Here is a 19596-nt window from a genome sequence, read left to right on the forward strand (position 1 = left end):
CTTGTTTAGGCAACCACATTATTGAGAAGTGCAACTTTCCTGTCATATCAGAATGATACTATTTACAGCAAGTATCTTTGTCCTTTGGCTCTTACAATCTTTCTGCTCCCTCTTCTGTACTGTTTTCTGAGATTTAGGTATAGAGTTTGTTTGGTAGGTGTATTAGGCCTGGGCACTCCACAGTCAGTGTTCTATGTATTTTGACCAGTGGTAGACTTCTATAAAAGTCTCTATGCTACAAGTTCCCATCTTCTTTTAATGAAGGATAAGAGCAACATTTACCAATAAAAATAAAGGTAAGTATTTAGAATGTATTTGCAAATTATACTGTTTAGGAAAGGGGCAGTTTCTCTAGGGTTCATGTACTGGGGTTCCTCTAGGGTCCATGACCTCACTAGCATGAATAATTGGCCTTGTTTATTCTACCAACTATGAATTACCTTCTTTTGAGTGGGTCTTAAGTCCAATTACATAGTCGTTGGCTAACCCTAAAATATAAGTGCCATTATTGCACCCTGTGGAACATCTTGTCATGCTGGCCATTGTTGTGCATCACAGGCTTGACAGCTGAGCAAGACAGTTGATTGCTTTTATCCCTTGAGAGCTTGCATAGCACTTTCTAGTACTATAAGAACTGGTCGACAGGGAAAAGGCTTCCAGGTCAGCTCGAGCTTCATTCTCCCAAGTTTCATGTCCAATAGGATCTGTCTTCAAGTTCTGAGAGGTAACCAAGGGCAACTGCACTAACCTATGTAGTTTAGGGAGTCTCTTGGACTCACTGACCAACAACCAAAGACATAAAGCCAGGATGAGGGAATTCTACTATTTATTTGGTTTCATGATTCTACAACCTTCCTATTGCAGAAGTAACCTTGAGCTGATGAGTGACTCTTCTTGCTCATTGCTTCTCCTGTATGCCAAGGACTTTGATGCTATGTGTTATTTCAATGGAGGATCTAGCCACTTCTAGTGAGAACTAAGTTCATTTATGTCATAATGTGTGCTTTAAAGGCAGTAATATTTACAGGACTATAAAACATGTATCACATACAAGAGTTTCTGTATTCTTGTATATTCCTTTGTTCTTACTATCTTAACTAGAAGAAATAGGAACTGCTGCACCTGGGAAAACACTTCCTTTTTATTTTAATTTCTAAAAAAATGATACAAAAATTATATTTCATGATATTCTTTCCTCTCCCATAACTCCTTCTAGATCCTCCTCATCTCCCTTCCTTCCCAACCTCATGGTCTTTCTATCTCTCAAGCAAAAAGAAAACAACAAAAGGCAAAAAATGAAACCCAAAACAGATAAACAACTGAAAGAAAGAAAAGAAAATCAGTAAGGCAAAGAAAAAACAAAGCACCACAACAATAACAAAAAACACAAGAAGCCTGAAGAACTCCAAATAGATTGGACAAGAAAAGCAATTCCTCCCATTACATAAAAATCAGAATACCAAAGGCACAAAACAAAGAAAGAATGTTAAAAGTAGTAAGGTAAAAAAGTCAAGTAACATAAAGGCAGACCTATCAGAATTACACCAGACTTCTGACTAGAGAATATGAAAGCTAGAAGATCCTGGGCAAATCTCACATAGACCCTAAGAGAACACAAATGCCAGCCCAGGGTACTATACCCAGCAAAACTATCAATTACCATAGATGGAGAAACCAAAGTATTCCATGACAAACACAAATTTACACAATATCTTTCCACAAATCCAGCCCTACAAAGGATGATTGATGAAAAATGCCAACACAAGGTGGAAAACTACACCCTCGAAAAAGGAAGAAAGTAATCTTCTTTTAACAAACCCAAAAGAAGATAACCACACAAACATAAAAATAACCTCAAAAATAACAGGAAGCAACAATCACTATTCCTTAATATCTCTTAACATCAATGCACTCAGTTCTCTAATAAAAAGACATAGACTAACAGACTGGACACGTAAACAGGACTCAAAAAAAAAAAAATAACAAAAAACACACACACAAAAAGGATGAAGTCCATTTTGTATTGACCAACTACTCTGAGAATGGGGCCTGCCCTGGAATGTGGTTGATATTTCCAGTGACACCCCATTGGAGAAAACTAGTTTTCCCTTTCCCAGCAGGTATTAATTGTAAAAAATTTCTTGTTATGGAAAGGACTTTGTGTCTATTTCCCCTTCGCAGTGCTGGGGTTTTGTCTGGTTTGAACCTGTGTGGTCTTATGAGTGTTGTTATGTGCATCAGCCCTGTCGTGGCTGAACAATGCTGTTTTCATTGAGTCACTTATCATCTCTGGCTCTTAAAACCTTTCTGCCTCCTCTTCCACATAGATTCCTAAGCTTGGGGGGGGGGGGTGATAGAAACAAAACAAACTAAAACATTCCATTTAAAGCTGAGTTTTTCAAAGTTCCTCACATGCCACTCATTTTCAGTTGTAGATCTCAATGTTAATTACCAGCTGTTGTAAGAAGGTCTCTGATGAGGGTTGAGCAAGGCACTGACATATGGGTATAGCAAAATGTTGTTAGGAGTCATTTCATTGCTATGTTTCTTTAGCGGGATGGGAGTATAGGTTTTCCCCTAGGCCTGTGACCTGTCTAGTCTCGGGTTCTTGGACACTTCAGCCGTGTCAGGTATGAGTTTCATCCCATGGAGGGTACCTTAAGTCCACTTAAAAAATGGCTGACTGCTCATATGACATTTGTTGCACTATTGCCCCAGACAAGTCTTAGGGTTTATAGCTAAGTGATATTAATGGTTACTTTTCTCCTCTGATAATGTGCAAAGTACCTTCCACTGCCATGAATGCTAGTCAGGAGGAGAAAAAGTTCTCCTTACGGTCCAACTTGATTTCTCCAATTTTGATGACATAAATATGTTGTGTCTTCAGCAATGGGGTCTATCCATTGGATTATGGAGAATAAATAACAGCCTTGGTAATAGTCTGTGATGTTGGGGGAGGAGAGTCCTGTGGGACCTCTGTTGCCAATGATTCAACAGGGAAATAGTTTGTTGAGAAAATCTCAAGGCAGGCCACTAACAACTTGTCCCCCACAGAAGGTGCAGATATTAATAGGTATTAGTCATAAGTCCCTACTAAACAAGACCTTTCTAAGTTTTTGATAACTTTATTCATGAATACTTATCTACATCACTCACTCTCTCCATCCTCAAACTCTTCCTAGCCCTCTCTCCAAAATTCCTTGTCTCTAATTATTATTATTATTTTACACACACACACACACACTACTAAGTCCATTTATTGATGGTTATGTGTTCATGTACATGACCACTTGGGGTTTCTCTCTGCAAGCATTAACTACATAAAGCTTTTCATCTAAAGGTGGGACAATGTGGATTTTCCTTGGTCCACAGTGGCATACCGCCTGGTGCTGTGATTATGCTGGTCTGGTACAGGCAACCGTGTTGTTGAGATTTCATGGTTGTATTTTCCCAACTGTGCCTAGGAGACACTATTTAGCAACAGGCATCCTGAATTTCTGGCTCCTACAATCTTTCCACTGCCTCATCTGTGGTGTTCCCTGATTCTTAGGTGTAGGGGCAACAAGATCTTTTAACTGTTCTTCTTTCTAGCCTGTGTTATCTTTTTTTTTTCCTTTGAGTTGTTTCAGTGTATGTCTCCTGCCTGAACCCGAAACACTCACAGGGCTGATAGGCACAGCACTAAGCTAAATTAATCCTTTACATCTAGATCGTTTAGAGCTTTGGTGACTAAGTTCTATTTTTATAGCATATGGTAGAGCCAAGAGTGTATGTGGAGCAGACATCTGCTAGGTATAGTGATGTGGAGTAGAAAAGTTAACTATCGAAAATCACATAGACTCCAGAAAGCATCCATCTGAGTGCACCTCTAATCCTTTCTCTGGTAGATTCAATAATCTTCCTTGTCCCCTTAGCTCGAGTTTTATCATCTGGCCTGAATGAAGGATCTGGTACCATCCACACCTGCCAGGACTGTGGTGGTAGTGTGAGATTTAAACATGATTTTCAAGCAGTGTTTCTCTCCCCCATGTTGTGGAACCTTCTGGAACTGCACATGTGATGGAAGGGGTGAGAATCCCCTAACCAGCTGTTCCAGCATGCTCTCCTTTCATTTCTCAGATAAGCCTTTTGCTTCTTAATATATTTCCAAAACAAAGCAAATCAGTATTCATCTAGGCCATGTGGTCTGTCCACTGCAAGGCCCTTAGCTGGTCTCACTTTAGCCAATATGCCCTGTGCTTGTGGAACTGGGTATGAACCCCAGTAAATTCTGAATTCAATGTCCTAGTGGGTTTGCCCTCCATGACTATGAAGTTAATTTCATGCTACAGCACCAACTGATTCCTGCAAGATTCAGTACAAAGAAGCCATTTCTGTGTATGGTGGTCAGCTGTCCAGCCATTCTCAAACCTGAGAATGTCCTCTCAGCCCAGTTCCACTCTTCCCCAAATATATGTTATATCCACAGCATGTAAATTATCTTTTATTCTTGACTTGTTAGCTCTAGTTAATCTCTGCTAAAGGATGCTTCTAATATACTTAGAGACAGTAGCTATGACAATAAGTATCAGTATGTCATTTGCTTTACTCTAACGAAGCAGGACAATGTTTTGCTTTCACATCTTCACCCACCCAGAATAGTCACTCTGCACTCTGTCTTCTGGCACTTGAAATACCTCCACTGTAGCATTTATTGCATTGTATTATACAATAACAATTAAATTTTATCACAAAATAAAAATGTAAAGAACTGGCTTGGAGCTTCCTGATGGCAAGGACTAAGTCTTGTTCATTATTTGATTTTTAGTATGAATCTAAACATTAATCAAATGACATCATTTTTACTATATAATTGTGATATTTTTACTGTGGTATAGGTGGCATGTTTATGTCTAGGTAATATAATCTAGTTTTGAATATGCCATGCAAACCTTACAACCATACAACCTTCAATAAGAGAAAATTTAACCTGAACCAGCTGTTGATACATCTGTTAGTTAAAAAAGATATCTGCACATCCTACCTTTCTCTGCATTAGGCATCGATGGTTAGTGGTCTCTCCTATTCTCCTTCCAGCCACACTGAAGGAACTAGTTTCACAGACAATGATCCGCTGGGCCCAGGAGAACCAAATCCAGGATGCGGAACTGGTGAGGATGATGTTCAACCTCCTTCGGAGACAGTATGACAGCATTGGGGAGTTGCTACAGGCTCTGCGGAAGACCTACACCATCAGCCAGGCCTCTGTGAATGACACTATCAACCTGCTGGCTGCCCTGGGCCAGATTCGGTCCCTGCTTAGTGTCAGGATGGGCAGAGAAGAGGAGCTCCTCATGATCAACGGGCTAGGGTAGGCTCTCTCAGCAAGTGCAGTTCTCCAGAGAGAATTCTCTCTTCTTCCTTGTGGTGGTACATCTTGTCACATGAACTGCCTCTATAACATGAAATACCAGACTGTCTGTTGTTCAAAGTGAACGAACACTGCCAAAAGAAATGAAGAGAATTCATGGTGACTTAATGAAAATAGCCTAAGTTGGGTCATGAAAACAAATCTGAAGGAAAAGGCAATGTATTTAACCTGAGAGAGAAACAATTTGAGCTTTGGAGCCTTTGGCAGGCCTCTGAGACTTCTGAGATAGTCCCAGCTGGCCCCCTTTTTCCTAATTCTAAACTATAGAGTGATTTTGTTAGTTCTGTGAAATGCCTTAACTTACAGCAATTACCCATGGATCTACCTCACAAACCATGTCAACAATTCATGGTCACTTAGGTGCCAGGATTTCTTTTCATTGTAGAGCGTACAGGGAAAACAAAACAAAACAAAACAAAACAAAACAAAACAAAACAAAACAAAACGTGCCAGAAAAGTTGCCTGGCCAACCCACAATGTTACATGATTAAAATCAAAAGCAACACTTCTCTCACCATCCTTTGAGCTGGCAAACTATAGAAGCATCACTAAGGACCAAGAAAGTGGCTTGGATGACTCTCAGGAGAGAAAGGATGTGTGCATACATTCCTTAAATTGATTTGCAAGAAAGGAAAATTCTAATAGAATTCAAGAGGGAATAGAAATAGTAGGGAAATGGGCTGCAGGAATGGCCTCTCCCCCTCCAGCCTAGGTCCAGGCAGGTGCTTCATCTCTAGGCTTTTACTTGCCTAAGCTTCATTATGTGAGTTTGTGTTAAGTAGCCAAAGGTGCGGTGGCTGATTCATGTTCATGCCATTGACTTTTGAAGTCTGGTATCCACAAACTTCATGGTATCTAATACACAATGCCCTTAAGAATGGTATACAGGTCTATCATTGAGAAACGGAGTATAAAGAGACACAGCTCTAAGGGGAGACAGGAAGTTCCTTGGGGACACAGAAAAAGAGAAATCCAGCGATTGGGGTGGTCTTAGAATCGATTATAAGCAAAAAAAAAAAAGAGGATAAGGGAGAATTGTTTAAATATTATTAAAAAAAATAAACACTTTAGAGGGAAAGAGCAAACACTTAGAAAGATTTTGTGCTCCCTTTTTGGGTCAGCTAAACAACAACAATTTCATATGTATTCCACGACCTAGTACCTTCGTATTTTTTCAGCCTATCACTTCAAGTGTTACTTCATCTACACAGTGTCTCATTCCTGAATTTTCATAGCAGAAAAGCAGCCAGCGCTGAGCCCTTCCTCTGCTTGTTTCCTTAGGGACATAATGAACAACAAGGTGTTTTACCAGCACCCCAACCTGATGAGAGTCCTCGGCATGCATGAGACTGTGATGGAAGTGATGGTCAATGTACTGGGTACTGAGAAGTCGCAGGTAACACTGTGCTCAGCCAGGGACTGACGCTGGGGCGCAAGTACAGAAAGTGACTTACTCTGCTATCTGTTGTTCTGGGAATCCCATGTCTCTGCCCCTGAAGAATGGAACCACAGATGGGCCAATATTCCCATGTTGCTTTTATGTGGGTGGTAGGGACCAGATGCTGCTCAGTCCTTGCACTGGTGCAGGGTGTATTTTATCTACTAACTGACCTAGACTGCATGACTTCTGAGGGCAATATATGGAGAATGGTTTCAAATCAATATCTCTCTCTCTCTCTCTCTCTCTCTCTCTCTCTCTCTCTCTCTCTCTCTCTCTCTCTCTCTCTCTCTTTCTTCTTCTTCTTCTTCTTCTTCTTCTTCTCCTTCTCCTTCTCCTTCTCCTTCTCCTTCTCCTTCTCCTTCTCCTTCTCCTTCTCCTTCTCCTTCTCCTTCTCCTCGCTCTGTCTCTCCCTCTCCCTCTTTCCTCTCTCTGTCTCTCTCTTTCTTTCTCTAGGAAAGCTAAATCTCTCCACAGAACTTCCCTAAGTGCATCAGGATGTCTCACTGACTGTAGATTTCAGAACTGTCTCTTAGAGCACCCCCCCATGGTTCTAAAGGGGTAAAATTAAGGTCTTTCTAGGATTCTGACATTGTTGGTTGAGTTCTGTAAGGTCTAAACTCTCTATAGCTTGGCAAAGAGACGGGAATCACATTGTTAGTCAGGGAAGGCACACAAATCAAGGAATGAAAGATGGCATCACCATGCTAACCTGTGTGCATCTGGTGACAAGTGCCTTAGGCACCTATAGAAGAGCAGTGGTTGGGGGCACATACTTGGGGACATGTTCACAGAAACAGAGCATGTTGCCTTTCAGACTTTCTTAACTGTTGGGGTCATGGGGCACCCATGACTCAGAGGATCCAAGCTTTAATGGACTAACTGCCCATGCTTTTCTACAATCTCCCTACTTTCTTTCTGATATCACCTTTCAGAGTTCTGCTCATTCCAGCTGGAAACAATGGCAGTGTGGGGCAGGTTCATACATTTTCATGGGACTTATAAGGAAACATATAAGGTTATAATTGGTGGATGTTTTCCTTTGAAGGAAAGATCTTGGGGAACTATAGCCAATATCCAATATTTTGAGAAGCCTCATTCTTAGGCATTCTGTGTTCTGTTCCTCCTACAAATGTCTGAGGGGGAAGAGGTGCAAGGAAAAACTTCATGTTCCAAATAGTTCATAGCTTGTGTGACTTCAACCTAAGATTCCTTTTTAAGATTCAACTGCTCATGAAGGCCTTGTGAGATATTTGCCTCTCTTAATACTTCTGCTTCTGCCCACAGATTGCCTTCCCAAAGATGGTTGCCAGCTGCTGTCGCTTCCTTTGCTATTTCTGTCGAATCAGCCGGCAAAATCAGAAGGCCATGTTTGAGCATCTAAGTTACCTGCTGGAGAACAGTAGTGTGGGCCTAGGTATGTGTGGCACGCATTATGACTCCCACCTCTGGACCCAGGCAGTCCACTCTTCCTCCTGACTACTTGGGAGAAAAAGGGAAAGAATCCACATGTACTCTATGATACATGTATGTGCAAAACCAGAGCCAGCCTATTCTAAAACCAAATGTGTACAAACATGTCTGAGCTCTCCACTCTGTGTATAGGTGTTGCTAGTAGCTGCATTGGTGACGGAGTCAATCTCCCCTCTCAGGCCCAGTGGCCTGTGCTTTTTAAAATTCTGTCTGGAATTGAGAATGTAATCTGAGGGCAACATCTCTCCCAGCCCACACAGCTGATCAGTGAGCCGAGCTCTTAAGACCAAGGTCATGTATCCAATCCTTTCTTGGCAAGCTTGATGCAGGATTCATTCCTGGCCTGGCCCACCAGCCAAACAGCAAATTCTGCCCTTAGCAGCGTAGCAGACTGGCCAAGAACAACTATGGATAAACAACGTGATAATGGATGTAGATAAATAGTAGCTCATCACTACTGTGAGCAAAGCAACTCACTGTGTTACCTGACTCAACCATGTTGGATATAAACCAAATGAATTATGGAATGATGGATTATGGAATACACAAACGCATGCACCTGAAATCTGAAACCTTACTTTTGTTTTATTTTTTGTTGTTGTTGTTTCGTTTATCAAATGCAACCTCAGGCTATCTAAAATAGTCTCCTGTTCCTCTACTTCTTCCTCTTCCTCTTCCTCCTCCTTTTCCTCCTCCTTCTAAGCTGTCATTTGAAGTTTTTAATAATTATAGTCTAAGAGCTAAACAAACCGAAAATAAATATCACGGACAACATTAGTACACTCATGTAATTATATGAACTCCTGCCGTTGGGGACTATTTTTAAACTCCAAGTGGTAACTCCAAGTCATTTCAGCCCAAACAATGAGGGAACCCCTGAGTCGTTTGAGTAATTACCAAGTAGAGACCCCAAGATGTTTTGCGTTACAGTGGTACTCGAAACTACATAGTAGCAACCCACTCTACAGAGTGATTTCGTGTGAGTGTACGTGTGAGAAGGAAGGAAAACAAATATAACTTTCCTAAAGCCAGCAGCCCTCTGAGAAGAGCCACTTGGGCCAGGTTTCAATGTATTTGCTGCCCTCTCATGTTCATGCTTGTGCACTGCAATCTCAGATCAGACCAGGGTAGCCTTAATGGCCAGTTTCTTTTTGCTCCACCCTCAGCGTCCCCATCGATGAGGGGGTCCACCCCACTGGATGTGGCAGCCTCCTCTGTGATGGACAATAATGAACTAGCACTGGGCTTAGAAGAACCGGATCTTGAGAAGGTAACTAGTTGTTGGGAAAATAACATGTTATTTCTCTCCCAACTCAATAGCAGCCTCACAGGATAAACAAGCCAACGTCTGAGTTTGCGTTCAGACCCACTTCATACTGGTGAAAATGTGATATATTATGAGAGCCTGACACTACTGTAGTCATACATGATCCTATATGAGCAAAAATGGCACCACTATGGTCATGCATGATCATGTATGAGCAAAGGTAGCCAGCTGCTTAGACCTACGAGTGTGGGCATTTGTGTTCTTCAGAGGTGGAAGCTCGTTTCACCTGTCTACATGGAATATCACTTGAGGCCTGTGGTTCTTAAAGAAAGTGTCCGTGTGATCTAACTCATGAGTCCACATATAAAAGAGACCTGACAGGAAGCTGTGAAGTCAGTATGCTGCACACAGGCACATCGCTGCCCCCTACTGAGATTCTGAATACAGTTCCTGATAGTGGAGATGACCAAGCAGGTCTGTCCAGTGTTAATAAAGATGCAATGCTCTATGAGTTAGAATACGCACTCTAGAAAGGTCTATGCTTTCGGTACCGAGTATTGTATATATCTTTACTAGGGGTGCTGCATTAAGAATTAGTAAGTGGAATGTTCAAGTCTATAAAAAAGAAAATAACCATAGTGTGAGATTTCAGTAAGTATTTGATTGGAAATCTTTCCACGATGGAATTACTTGCTTGACTGGATGGCTGATAAAACCAACCGTCTGTGTCCTAAATGTGGAGAGCAACCCTGATGGGGTGGGAAGAGAGTGGTAGAGGGCAAAGGCCATCCACACTCTACAGTGAGCAGCTGCTTTGAGAGCACAAGGGGAAAAAAGCAGACACTTAAGAGAATGCAATGACAGGATGTATTGAGTTTTGGTCTTTCACTATCTATTGAAATGCTAAGTGTGGGCCCCCAAGAAGAGAGAGTCTGAACTTAAGACACTAAGTGGCCCTGCTACTAAGTTATTTCTGATTGGTAAGTAAAGATGCCAACAGCCAATAGGTGGGCAGAAGAGACATAGGAAGGGCTTAAGTTTCATGGGCTTGTGGTCAGAAGAAGACCAGAAGGGGAATAAGAAGTGCAGGAGGAGGAAAGAAAAGCCACCATGGATTAGTAGTGAACTAACCAGTACCCCAGAGCTCTTGTCTCTAGCTGCATATGTATCAATAGATGGCCTAGTTGGCCAAGAGTGGAAAGAGAGGCCCATTGGTCGTGCAAACTTTATATGCCTCCATACAGGGGAATACCAGGGCCAAAAAGTGGGAGTGGGTGGGTAGGGGAGTAGGGGGGAGGGTATGGGGGACTTTTGGGACAGCATTGGAAATGTAAAAGAGGAAAATACCTAATAAAAATATTTAAAAAGAAAAAAGAGAGAGAACGTGGCCCTGGGGTTGCCCAACTGAAGTTAAGAGCAGCCCAGATGAAACATAAGTAATAACCTGGGATATCAATAGGAAAGTAGATTCTAATAGCATAGACACTGGGCATCTGTCTAGCTATTGTGCTGTTTAAACATAAATAATCCTTAAGGCTTATTGTAAATATAAAGATTGTGTGTTTTAATTATCCAGGAACTCAATAACCAAAGGTAGGGTAGAAACCCAGGGTCAGAATTAAATAATTACTCCAACAGGATGAGCAGAAGCTAATCAGCTAGCTATATTGTTGGGGACACATGCCAGGAGTGTTTAGGGTTTAGCCAGGAAAGTCCATGTCCAGGATAGCAGAAAACCAAGCATGGCGGAAGCATAGAATACAAGGGAGTATGGTGAGAAGGATGATGGGAATGGCCAGAAATTGGACTTTACTATAATAGAAGTTCACTTGTGTGACCCTCAGAACAAGTTTTATCATTACTGTTGTTGTTCTTGTTGTTGTTGTTGTTGTTGATGATGATGATGATGATAATGAGAAGTCATGGAAAGGAAAGGGAGGTATGGAGACTATGTCATTCCTCAGTGCCACAGGGTAACTAAATTAATTAAAGTTAAGCTCAAGAGCCCATGCTTGTTCTAATTATATTATGGTATATCTCTGGAGAACCATGAGTAATAGAAACACAAAGGCCCCCAGCAAGGGAACAACACAGTATGTTGTGTGGTTTAGAAGGCTTCAATAAGGAAATTAACTGGCTAGAAACAAGACCTGGGGCAAGATTTGCCAAGAATTACCTTCAATAATCCAAGCATGAGGGGTGCTGACTTCAGCTAATATTGACACAGCAGATGTGAGAAGTGTTTGAATCTTGAAGACCTAGGGAAGACAAATAGCAACCATTAATCAAATATTGGGTTGGCTCTCTTGCAGATAAGCCCAACCCACAGCTTACAGGTCAAATGCAGCTGAAGAGGGGTGTGAATGCAGTCCAACACAACACTTTGTAAACTTCAACCTGAGGACATTTTGTTTTGCATGCTTGTACATTAATTACAATAGTTCCTGAGGATATACTTTGTGAATAACAATATGATACTCTGATGTAAAATGGTTAGACACCCCCATGAGTACAGGGCCTGGCACAGAGGTGCTTGGGGGTTCCCAGATGTAAATGTTAACTGGGGATCTGGCTATATAGTACTTACATCTCAGAAAGGTTTTCTGAGATGCAGACAGAGATCATGGAGGGAGAACAAGCCCTCTGGGTAGGTGAGTTCCTTGCAGAAATATGTCAGCTCCCTGAGCACTACAACCACCTAAGGGAGTCACAGAAAAAAAAAATCATCAACTAAGCAATAGGAAGAAAAGCCAAAGGGGGATGAGGAGACCCTAGGAAATATATCTGAGAAGCTGAGGTGAAAGTTCATTTTTAAAATACATTGTCTTCTGTTCCTACCCAATAGAATAAGAAGGCTCAAAGAACTTGGGTTGAGAAGGCAGGGGACTGGTATCTTATGACAAAACTATCTTGGCAGCCATACTCCATCTATTTGAAGTGCCACACAAACAGGTGGATGATGTTAGCACTCATAAAGATCCTCCTGGCATAGCCATGGCAGATAATTGTCAGCCAACTTGTAGATCCATGTCTGTTACCATGAGATGTCAATTAAGAATTTATTGAAGTTCTGTGTTATGACAGCTTCAGATGAATTTAACTAATAATGGGTAAGAGCCTACCATGAATCAGGCAGAATGCATGCCTGTGTCTGTGCCACTTATTTCTATCTAACTGGGCACATTTACTTTGTGGTGTAAGGGTATATTCATCTTCTGGGGCCTCTGTAATAAATGGCCACAGACAGTGTGACTTAAACACCAGAAGTTAATTTTCTCAGTTCCCCAGCCTGGAAAGCCAAGACCAAGTGTTATCAGATTTAATTTCTTCTGAGGCCTCTTTCCTTGGTTTACAGATGGCTACCCTCTGGATGTGTCCTACGGGGCCTGTCTTCTGTATAAGCACCCTGCTGCAGCTTTGTACAGCTCTTTCTCCTTGTGATAAGGACACCACCCTGGAAGCCCCCTTTCCACTTAGCATCTTCTTCACAGGTCTTATCTCCAATGATAACATTCTGATTTATTGGAGCTTAGAGTTTCAGTGTATAAATTTAGGGTGATACAATTCAGCAGAGGATGTCTTTGAGTTGTTCGTTTTATTTTGTTCTTTGGGGTCTTTGCAACACCCAGGAGATATTTTAAGTGATAATATTTTAGAAGAGGACAAAAATATAAGTAAAAACATTTTAATCATTTTGTCAAGTCAGTAAGCATTGCTATTGGGACTAATTAAACCCCTAACACATTAGTAAAGTAAAGCCAAAGTCAGGAAACAGATCTTTATTTAATTAATTTTTAGGGTTACCATATAAAGAAATGTATTTCTTTGTGGAGTCCTCTTGGGTGCGCGCGTGTGCGTGTGTGTGTGTGTGTGTGTGTGTGTGTGTGTGTGTGTGTGTGTGTGATTGTACTTTGTTCTTTTCTGTCCCCTCTTGCTGGTCTCCTTCCCCCTCCCAAATAGCCACCCCATACTGCTTTTAAGACATATATTCTATTACCTTCTCCTCTTGTTCCCTCTTCTTCTAGATGCCTTCCTTCCTTTCACACACACACATACATACAAATGTACATAAATTTACAATTAAATCTACCTCCTACATATGCAATAAAATGTGGTATTTGTCTTTCTGAGCCTGTCATTTTTTAACTTGACATAATAATCTATTCAATAGAAGGGTTTATTGTACTGAGCTTTTCAAATATCAAACAACTGATAGTATAATAAACTGATAGCTAAAAGTAATCAGACGTTACTTGAGGTTAACTTTTATCAGCTCTAACAACTGCAAGAATAAATAAAATTACCGAGGGGGGGAATTAGTTCATTCCCCTAGGTCCCATAGACTTGTGACGAAAGAACACCACTTACTGTCTACACACACACACACACACACACACACACACATGAAAAGATACAAACACTAAGCCACCCACTGATTGCTTACATAAGAACCGTTCCCACTGATATGTCTACTTGTGATCTTGGCTCCTAGTGAAACAGACTTCAGCAACTTTATTTTTCATACATTTAAATGAAAGGAATGTTTCATAAACAGGGTCCATGAGTCTGCAACAAGGCAGTCCCTATGCATTTTGAACTCTGGACTTAGATCTTAAGCTCCATCCATCTTTTGAAAGGTTACTGTTTGAAGAAGACACTGGGCTTCCCATGGAGAGTATAAGGAGCCATGAGCGGGATGGAACACGCTAGGAAACGATACAGATGTGTGCTGAGAGGTTCCGTAAAGGAGGCTGAAGCTTACCTTCCTTTGCCATTCATTTTGTTGGCAGAGCACAGTGTCACAGATCTTATTTGGACCAATTGGACAATTGCCCCAGTTTGGTTTGAAGGATGAACAGTGAGGGGCTGATTAGTCCCTTCAGTACCTCTTCATCTGTCCTGACAGAAATCACATCTATTAGAAATGTAAATAAATAAAATAACCAAGAAAAAAAAAGAAAGAAAAATTAATCCATACAAAAAAATTTACTCTGCTTTTTTCAAGTGTACAGTTCAAACTCCCGGAAGCCTTTTATAATGTTATGTGACCAGTACCAGATTCACCTCCACAGCTCCTTCCATTTCACCAAACTAAGCCCTGCCCATGTCACGGTAACTCCCTGTTCCTCCCTCCCTGGAGCCCCTGGCAGCCGCCATTTCTCTTTCTGTCTACATGGTTTTTACTGCCCTTGTGATCTGAGTTAAAGCTACACGGTATTTGCTTTGCATGGTTCACTTATCTCACTTAATGGATTTGCAAGGATCACCCATTACATGGACTTGGTCAACAAGAAGCCCCTTCCTCTCTTACCCAGTTATCCACTGAGTGGTACTTAGCTTGCTTCTCTATTTTACAAGTTAGGAGCAATGGTGCTGTGAATTTGGACTGTACAGCTGTCTGTCAAGGTAACCTGTAATTCTTGTATATAGAGCCAGGAATGAAATTAATGGATTATATAGGAATTCTATATTTTTATTATTTTTTAAGAAACAACTATCCTACTTTCCATGGTGCCAAGCTTCAATTCTTTTTACTGGGGCTTGCTCAGCAGGATCAAATTTTCTCTACTGAAATTTATATTCTTCTCATTTTGTGTTTATTTGTAATTTTTGGTGTAGCTGTCATCCTGCTGAGTGTACGCAGACATTGACTTTTGTACTGTTCTTGGCAGGTCGTAACCTACTTGGCAGGCTGTGGCCTTCAGAGCTGCCCCATGCTTCTGGCCAGAGGCTACCCTGACGTTGGCTGGAACCCCATCGAAGGGGAGCGCTACCTGTCCTTCCTGAGGTTTGCCGTCTTCGTGAACAGTGAGTCCCATGCGCTCCATGCCTCTCAGACCTAGGGTAGGGTAATTATGGCCATAGACACAAAAAGAGCACACTTTCATTGCTTTCTGTCAATACTCAGTATAATAGATTCTAAATGTTATTAGCAACTGGCAAGAGAACTCCCAAGAAACACCAGGCCAGACAAGCATCAACGGGAGAAACTAGTGATAGATCCAGCAAGAAGCTCACGACATGGGCTTAGACTTCTCTATAAACCCCTTCTCCTCTCATCTCATTTTACACGGTTAATGAACATGTGCCTCCAGGACTTTAGACTAGTCTATGAGTGGGTGGGAGGGTGGATGAAGAAGTGGATTGAAAGTTCAAAAGTAAACGAATCGCTATTAACGGTATCTCCATCCCAAGGGGCAATTGCCATAACTGCCTTAAATACTATTACTCTTGGCACAAGTCAAGAGTTTGTGTTTGTAATGAACCCCCAGTTCTACGAAAACACTTTCATCATACCAGAATGATGGCCCAATATAGTATGAGACAAGTAGACTACTTTCTTGAAAAGTACATTGTCAACCAAGATTTTGTTACAACAATAATTCACTTATAATTGCACTACAGCTAGATGTCTCGGTTCTAGCCACTAAACCCAAGCTTCTCCCCTTCTCAGCCTTTCTAGACTGTTTTCTTCTCTCAAGACCAGTTTTAGTATATCCTCGAATAACCTGTTCACTTCTTGTCCAAGTAATCATACTCCAGAATTAACATGGAATTAGTTTATCAGGACAGAAGGAAAGATTGAGAAAGAAAGGAGTAAAAAGTCAATGGGGAAAGGAAAAGTGTTAAGAATTCAGGATCTGAGGCTGGAGAGATTGCTCAGTGCTTAAGGGCACTGGCTGCTTTTCCAGAGAACTGGGATTTGCCTCCACATGGCAGCTCCAGTCTAGAGTATCCAACTTCCTATTCTGACCTCTGTGGGCACCAGACATGCGTGAAGTACAGATACACACACACATGCAGACCAAACACGCATGCACATAACAATAATTCTCTAGACGCACTATATTTGTTTGGGGCAAAGTATGGCAGTTTCTACTTTAAAAGTAATTCAGGGCCTTTTAAAGAGGAGTATATGTACACAGATATCACTATTTTAAAAAATAAATGGCATGGCGTAAAGGCAGGGAGTGGGCACTCAAGAGCATAAGGAGAGTAAATGTGTCCCTATGAGATGATCAGAGAAGACACTGTGAAGGAGGCAGCATTAGAGATGAACCTAACATGTCAAGTTTCTAGAAACAGAGGCAGGAGAGGTTAGCCAGTAAGAATGCAGTGTGTACATGCTCTGGAGACTAAAGCACACACTGTTCTCAGTGAACTGGGATCTGTCGCTCCAGCAGGTGGCTGTGTGGAGGACAGTGGTAGGTGAGGTTTGAAAGGCAGGTTGATGGTTATGATAAGGAGAACATAAATGACAAGCTGAACTGTTTAGCATCAGCCCTTTGTGTAGAGAGCTGAGAAACCTTTTTAGCAGGAGACAGAGTGACAGGTACTACTGACAGATTCTGTCCTCAGGTTAAATTGAATTATAATGGTGAAGATAGAGATAGATGGGAGGAGATACATTTGAAAGAGATTATAAACAAAGAATTGCTTGTACTGCTGCTAATGGTAGTGGTGGTGGTGGTGATGATGGTAGTGATGGTGGTAATGATGATGACAATGATGGATGGATGGATGGATGGATGGATGGATGGATGGATATTAGTGTGTTAAAAACAGCATACTAAGCTGAGATTTTTAGCTGAGAGATTTAAAGGTAAAAAGGGAAGGAGTTAGGATTAATGAAAAGAAAAAAGAAAATGGCTTGGCATAAACCACAGCTACCTTACTTTAGATCAAATAATAAGGATGTTTGTATGTGCAATACTCATAGATGCCCCTAATTTGACTATTAAGATAAAATCTCAATCAACAGATGGAAGGGGCATTTATCTTCAGACCATTTGTAACTGTAATGGTTTAGATTATCTCAGGGTATTGTTACATGGAGAATTTTTTTTTCAAGTAACAGTTTTAAATATCTATAAGACAAAGAGTCTCTCAGTCATATTTATGTGGAAGACTTCAAGATGGGAAATAGAATATCTGGAGTTCAACATCAGCTCTATCATTTACTTGCTATGGAAATGTAAGCAAGTTAATGAAACCTTCCAACCTCAGCCTTTTTAATATATAAAGTGTCAAAAATAATAGTGTGCATCTCAGAGTTATTTTTAAGGTATAGATGAAACAGGGCACAGAAAACTTGATTATCACAGTGTTACAAAATAAAGTAAATAACACAGCTGTGTTATTTACCATTGTTTATCATGATCTCTGCAAGATCTGGAGCATTTGAAATTGGATGAATAATAGATTTTTTTGAGATTTCAGGGCAACATGTAAATCCTTAATATATAAAGGTATTTTAAAGGAATACTGTGGTTACTTTCCTGGCATCTGTTGAACAAGAAAGATCCTCTGATTATTAGTGAAAGAGTTAGGTGATATAAAGAACCATGGTATATGATATCAATGTTCATGGTGTGTCACAGTAAATGATGGTGGATGGTGATAGATGGTATTGTCGGTGATGAAGCTGTTCAAAGCGACTAAGCCTTAGTGAATGATGGGTGAAGGAGTTCTTTGTAGATGACAATGAATGATGGAGGAGGAGGATTTGGAAAGTGTGAAGTGTTCATAGTGGTTGACAGTAAATAATGGTAGAAGATACAGGAGGTTCATGTTGGGTAGTGGTGGTAAATGATGATGGTGAATGATGGAAGGGTTTAAGATAAGTGATGGCGAATAATGATGGTTGATGATTTTGGATGATGGGATGTTCATAATGCATTAAGTAATAGTCAAGATGGTAAGTGGTGATAGAGGTGTTCAGGGCAGGTGACATTGAGAATAGTGACAATAAATGCTGTTTATCGGGATGGTAGTGATAGATCTTGGAGGATTATAATTGCATTGATGACAGGCATATGGGAAATGTCCTAATAGTAGAAGATGATATACGTGGTAGCATATAGTAGGGATGTTTAGATTAGGTTCTATTGAGTGAGAATAGGGGATAGTGATGCTAGACTATTCTAAATGGCATAGTGGTCATTATAGGTTGTGAAAATGATCAAAGTTGGTGATGATAGACATAGTTAAAGATAGTGATTAATAATAGTGTGGATAGTAGTACGTGGGGAGGATGATAAAAACTAGCAATTATTGAATATTATTTACCACATTCCAAACTGTTCAATATACTTTTATCTACATTCACTATTAAATTACACAGTAATCCAGTGTTACAATATCTTGGTCTATTCAGGCAGTTACGACAAAATATTATTGACTGGCTAGGTTAAAAACAACATATATTTCTTTCTAAAAGATTATAGAGTGAGAAGCCCAAGGTCAGAATACCAGCAGACTAATCATATGGTGGAAACAGATTTAATAAACTCTTTTGGTTATTGATATGACCCATCCAGCCCCTCAATAATCAAGGCAGACTCCTATGGACTTACTTAATCAGCTTAGCACAATTACTGGGGCTTAGCCATATTCTATTTTTTCTAGGGCTAGACTATCTACTTCCCAGCTGCACTACCCAAATACTTGCAGTTTGAGTCTTCCCAGGATATTTCTGCTCTGTCAATCTTCAGTGGGGCATTTCACTCAGGCACAGGCTCTTGTCCATCATGTCAAATAGAGACCTGTCTTCTCCATCTTCTTTCACCCTCATTCTTTCTTCTCCTTGTAGTCCCTACCTGTGATCCCCAGCCCGGTAACTGAAACCTCATCTACCTTTATTCTCCCCAATAATTGGCTGTAGGCACTTTTATTTAACTAATAGCTTTAAATTGGGGAGCAAAGTTTCCATATCATCACTCTGTGTACATGAGGTTCTGCTCATCAACCAGATCTTGGAGCCAGTGTTTAGCATTTGAATACATAGCAGCACCAGGCCAGCTCCCAACATTTCCCCCTTTTGTCTAAATAAAATGCTCTTTCTCTTACACTAATAAATGACATCCACAGAGAAAAATTATGAAACAATTATGAAAACTATTAGGTAAGATTTACATTCACAAAGTCCAGTCCATCTTTACTTGGCAACTTTGGATAAAGTATTATATTCTCTATACTATCTTGGTGAGTTCAAAGTTGTGTACCTAA

General features: G+C 40.7%; 1 protein-coding gene across 2 annotated transcripts in view; it reads left to right on the plus strand.

The window, feature by feature from the left end:
- Positions 1-19596, plus strand: part of Ryr3 (ryanodine receptor 3) — a 569960-nt gene that overhangs the window by 402126 nt on the left and 148238 nt on the right. For both annotated transcript variants that reach the window (XM_029469442.1, XM_085834580.1), the window contains 5 exons: positions 5077-5350; positions 6692-6806; positions 8136-8265; positions 9488-9591; positions 15261-15396. In XM_029469442.1, the coding sequence (XP_029325302.1) occupies positions 5077-5350; positions 6692-6806; positions 8136-8265; positions 9488-9591; positions 15261-15396 (759 nt within the window). The remainder of the gene's footprint in view (positions 1-5076; positions 5351-6691; positions 6807-8135; positions 8266-9487; positions 9592-15260; positions 15397-19596) is intronic.

This window comes from Mus caroli, unplaced genomic scaffold (assembly GCF_978045245.1).
Source record: "Mus caroli unplaced genomic scaffold, Mus_caroli_1 scaffold_2, whole genome shotgun sequence".
In the NCBI taxonomy this organism is placed as follows: Eukaryota; Metazoa; Chordata; class Mammalia; order Rodentia; family Muridae; genus Mus; species Mus caroli.